At 36.2% G+C, this 5600-nt stretch overlaps 1 protein-coding gene across 1 annotated transcript; it reads left to right on the forward strand.

The window, feature by feature from the left end:
• Positions 1-325: 325 nt before the first annotated feature.
• Positions 326-898, forward strand: LOC112181303. Its single transcript, XM_024319711.1, has one exon. The coding sequence runs from the start codon at positions 326-328 to the stop codon at positions 896-898; it is 573 nt and encodes a 190-aa protein (XP_024175479.1).
• The last annotated feature ends 4702 nt before the right edge of the window (positions 899-5600 follow it).

Genomic DNA, 5600 nt, shown 5'->3' on the forward strand with positions numbered 1-5600 from the left:
AGTTGTACGTGGAGGAAAGTTTGGAAGGCCAATGTTCCTGGTAAGGGCAGATATGTGTATGGAGAGCTTGTTGCAATTTGTTACCTACAAGAGAAAGGCTAATGGGTAAGGGCAATGTGGGAGACCTCACTTGTTTGTTATGCAACCATCAATTGGAAAACACTGCTTATATCTTTTGTAAGTGCACTACAGCCTCTACTCTTTTATCTCAACCTCTATTCCATCTCCAAAGTTCTTTGCTTCCTTAAATCAATTTCAAATAATGGATGCTGGAACAAGCTTTGAACCTTAGAACGGAGGTTTTTGAAAAGCTCTTGATGCTTATATGGGACTGTGGAAAAATCGGAACACCAAACTGTGGGAGGATACTGCTAGAAGTCCTCTAGACTTGTTATTTGGTTGCATGACTTGGCTGGAGGAATTCCAAAAGTCACGAGCTAGTGAGAAAATGCCGAGGCAACCTAATCTTTATGCATGGCAGTCTCCAGCAGCAGATACGTTAAAGCTTAACATTGATGGGGCATATGTACCTCACCTCACTAAGGGTGGAATAGGAGGCATTCTTCGTAACTCTAGGGGAAATGTTGTTGCGGCGTTTCAGCGACTAGTCCATTTTGTGAGCTCAGCTTTCCATGTCGAGCTCCTTGCTACACAGGCCGGACTAGAGTTGATTAGAAGACATAATTACAGGTCTGTGGTTATTGAAACTGATTGTCAAATAGCAGTCCAAGACATATGCAGTGCTTCTCCAGTTCTCACTCAATATGGGACTCTAATTGTTGACATTCAGACTACCTTCAAGAACCTGCAGCTGGTGCGTTTATGTTTCGGTCCCCGCACTTGTAATCGAGTAGCCCATAGACTAGCTGGTATTGCTTTTGAATCTAATTCGTGTTAAAATTGGGTGAACTCCACTCCGGAGTGTATCCAAGACATTGTACAAAAGGAGTCCGCTCCTACTTAATTTATAAAGCTGAGTCTTGTTTGCCTTAAAAAAAAATTAAAAAAATTAAAAAAAAAAACTATTTTTGCTAAGACTACCCATATTTTGCAATCTGTACATAATTTTTTTTTTTTTTGGATAGCATATCTTCTTGGAGCTTCTATTCATACCTCCTAAATTGGTATTTGGACCTCTCATTCTAAAATTTATACAAAACTTTCAATCTTGCCCTTTTTTTATCGACACAATTTTTTCCAATACAAATTTACTAGTGATATCTTTTTTTTCATCACTTAAAACTCATATCATAGCCATGACTTAACACAATTTACCTTGTAAGTTTGGATACTCTTATGAACCTCCTTCTATTTCTTAATAAATTGTACAATTTACAATACCACAGGAGGACTATTATCAAAATCAATTTCCCTAAACCCAAATCAGGCTAGCAACATAGTTTACTCTAGCAAAAAAAAAAAAAATCTTTGGTGATAACAATTGACGATCAACTCCATGAAGTGAAGCAATTAAGCCAAACTAGAAAGAAACAAAAAGAATAGGAAATAGAAATTGCTTTTCGATCATTATTTTCTCGATTGTTCTTCTCTATATTTTTTGTCTTTTATTCCATTTTGCAATCTTTAACATTCTACCTTAATCAAAGTTGCCCAATAATCCTCATGTATAACTATAAGAGAATGAGGGAGGGGAAGAGGCCGGGGAGAAGAGAAGGTGCAGATTTTATTTAATTTTTTTAATCTTTCATTTTGTTCATTTTTTAGAAGGGCAAAGTTGGATTTAAAAACTTCCAAAAATTGTTGGAGGTCCAAATACCATTTTAGGAGGTATGAATAGAACTTCCCAAAACAATATCATGTTCTATTATATAATGTATCTAATGTTTGTAATTGCTATTTCTAACCTCAGACATATGAATGATAAAATTTCATAGAACAAACATACTCGCAGCATCTCGAGCCCGTATAGAGTGAAAATGGAAGACCACGTATAGAGTGAAAATGACTGAGGCTAACTGATTTTGATCTTTTGCACTTTTTCACTTTTAAACCAGAGCCCACCAACATTGTCTCCTTCAAACACTGCTTATAGGGAATCTATTTTTATAAGTAGGCACACAACCCTTCACCATTCTCATCACATTTTCTCTCCTCTTCCAAAGTCACAGGAAATTAATTAACGTTAACGCTTCGTTGTTCAACGCCTTTCATTAATCTAAAAGAGTACTCCAAAAGCCTGAGGAGCTCTGATGAGTACTCCAGTGTTGTTTGCTTTGCGCAAATCAAGCCATCATGCCGCATCCGGGCAAAGAGTTCCCTGCAAGAAGCACAGCTCTTCCAGGAAAGAATCAGGGTGAGCACCACCACTGATGATCTCCCGAGGGAGTTGCTTCATGCACTCCCAAATATTGCTCACAGCAGCAATAACAACGACTTCAGAAGGTGCCTGTGTATGTGATTCTTCCACTAGACACAGTGACGCATGGAGGGCATTTAAACAAGCCAAGAGCAATGAATGCGAGTTTGATGGCTTTGAAGAATGCAGAGTAGAAGGAGTTATGGTGGATGTAAGACTTAATGTGGACTATCAATATTCGTCAAGTATTACAATAAATAAGCTGCATACTTATAGAGCAAGCAAATAGACATTCCTATGTTAATCGGTTCATGTTAGATTCCTATTGATATCAGTACTGATTTAAGAGGTTACTTTGCTAATGAGGTATACCTAATTGCATATGAACAAGAATAAGGTTGGCCTAAATGTAAAAGGATTAGGAAACCTTTATGGGAGGCACCTAATCCTCATGCCTATTTATAGACCTTGATCTCTGCTCTAACAATTACATACAAGCATTCAAGTTCTCTGCCCCATTAGTGAGATTGCCATCATCAGATTGTTCAGAGGAGAAGATCAAACATGTCTTTTTCAGGTTAGTGTTATGTGCTTTACTTTTTAAGCATTACTTGTATTGGTGTGTTCTTAAATTGAGTGCAATATATACATGTTCATGTTAATTACTTCTTACAATTGGTATAAGAGCCATTGTGCTCAATTAAGAACCCAAAACAGAAAATAAAATATATTTGTTTCAAAAAAAAAAAAAAAAAAAAATCTGTTTCTTGTATAAAGTTTGGTTGGGCTTTGCTTCATTATCAAAGCCTAGAACTCACTTGGAGACAAAACCAAGACCCGCTTCTGAAGACAGCCTTTAGCCTAAACTAATCGTTACTCAAATTAACGGCTGGCCCCAAATTTGACTTCCAAATTTCTAGGTTCTTCGATGGCGATCTCGGTCATGGTTTTTTCCGCCTAAATTTTCTTGAACTATGATCGGAATCGTGATCGGACAGCCCTAAAAGCTGTTATACGGGTTTTGGACTGGTCTCATTTCATCATCAAGAAGCAAGCACAGTATCCTGGTATGCTTTCGAACTGCTGCAAAACAAATTTTGAAGGAAAATTGATCTAATAGCCCGATTCATATATGTTCTACGTTATTTTCTGCTCCTTGGTATTGTTGAGGCATATAATTGAATGCTGTGATTAATTGGTTTGTGTGTTTTGAGTATTCTTGTTCATTAGCCAGTAATAGAGTACTTATCCTCTATCTCAGTATTCTGTGATTAATTGGTTTTGTGTCTACTTCTCCTCGTAATCATTGTTCACTGTTTGTCTCACTACTAAATTTGTAAAACTTCATAATGTTCTTTGGTCGGTCTCTCTTTATCAAACAAGAAGCAAATAAATTTTTGTATCCTAGCAAATAAAGTAGTTTTCGTATTGGAAAAGACAAAGTTGAAGTGAATCAATCTTATATCAATTCAAATATGTTTTGCCTTCTGTTCCTTAGCCTTGTTGGCATATATGTGGTTACTATGATTGATTAGAATTGTACGTTTGAGTGCTCCCAGCTCATTGTTTTTATATATATTCCACTTGATTGATTATGTGTTCTGGATTTCTTGTACGTGCTTCTGGATCCAAGTTTTGTGTGTTCACTGCTTTATGTTTATCTCCCTATTCAGTATATTAAATTTCTTGTGAACACGCTCTAACAAAACTCAAGACACAAACTTCATATATTCTCTTGATCCAGTTTAGTTAAATTTTTCACATATAGTATTGTCAATAGCAATCCCATGTTAAAAACTTTAATTAAACCTCAGTATTGGATCAACATCTTGTGACATTAGTTTTAGAAGCTGGAATCCTTGCTCCCCATAGGAGGTTTAAATGATTATGGCTCCTGAGATTGATGTCAGCATATAACAGGCTTTAAAACTTGCCTTCAGAAGGTGAACTGAACTGTCTTCTTGCCACCCTAGGTGTTGACATGTTCTAAACAACCTATAGTTGAGTTTTGATTTCTGCTTATATGATTCAGTTAGCGTCTATATGTCTTTGCCACTCTAGGTAAGACAGACACCTTATGTATTATTTGAGGGCACTTCAGTTTAATGCCATGAATTCAAATTTATTAATTTCCTACGAAATCTGGAACCTTTTAATGTTTTGCTACAGCCATTAACCTCCCTTTAGGATTTCATCAAATTGAGAGCTTAATGGATCAAACTTTAAAAGATGGAAGCAGGATATAGAGCTGCATTTAGGCATGATAGATTATGACCATGTCCTTAAGGAAGATCCACCAGCTGAACCAACACCTACTACCAGCAAGGATGTGAAGGATAGGTACCATCAATGGCACAAACACAACAGATTGACCCTAGTAATTATGAAGAATCTATGACAGAAGCTGTGAGAGGTAGTATACCTGAGTCTGAGTATGCTAGGGAATACTTTAAAAATGTAGAAGAAAAATTCAAAGTGTCAGATAAAGCTGAAATTGGAAACTTGATGAATACTCTCATTACCATGAAGTTTGATGGAGTTGGAAGCATTAGAGAATATATAATGAAGGGTATTGATGTAGCTGCAAAACTCAAGGTCCTAAATGTCAGTATTGAAGACACCTTCATGGTACACTTGCTTTGAATTCACTACCTCAACAATATAGTCAGATGCAGTCAAATTACAATACACAGAAGGAGAGTTGGAGTGTAAATGAACTGATTTCAATATGTGTTCAAGAAGAGGATAGAATTAAGAAAGGAAAGAGCATTGGAATTAACCTTGTCAGCAAGCCTCAGTTTAAGAAGAAATTCAACTATAGATCAAACCAATCAGGTGCCTCATCTTCTAAAGTTTCTCAAGGGTCTAGCAACTCTGAAAATTTAAGAATAGTTCTGTAAAATGCTTTTTCTGCCGAAAGCCTGGACATGTCAAAAAGGATTGCAAGGGTTTCAAAGACTGGCTTATGAAGAAAGGGATTTCTAAGGAAGAGGATCCCAAACAAGGAGGCTAGGAGTTAAGGCAGTTAGTTTGTTTCAAACTCATATGGGAATTTTATTAAGTTTTTGGTGCTTTACATTAGTGGGAGGATTTAGAATTTATTTTTCTGCATTATTTGATTTTATTGCTGGAGACTTCATTCAAATTTATTTAGAACATTGATTTTGAGTTCCTGTTTCAGTATTTTAAATCTGCAGATTTCTGACTCAAGAAGTATTATTGAAAGTTCTACATTTGTGATGTTTTACTCGAGTATGATTGATTCTTTCATTAGCCTTATTTG

This window comes from Rosa chinensis, unplaced genomic scaffold (genome assembly GCF_002994745.2).
Source record: "Rosa chinensis cultivar Old Blush unplaced genomic scaffold, RchiOBHm-V2 RchiOBHmChr0c22, whole genome shotgun sequence".
Taxonomy (NCBI): Eukaryota; Viridiplantae; Streptophyta; class Magnoliopsida; order Rosales; family Rosaceae; genus Rosa; species Rosa chinensis.

Coding starts and splice junctions, on each gene's coding strand:
- LOC112181303 (XM_024319711.1), top strand. CDS start 326: ATGGGACTGTGGAAAAATCGGAACACCAAACTGTGGGAGGATACTGCT.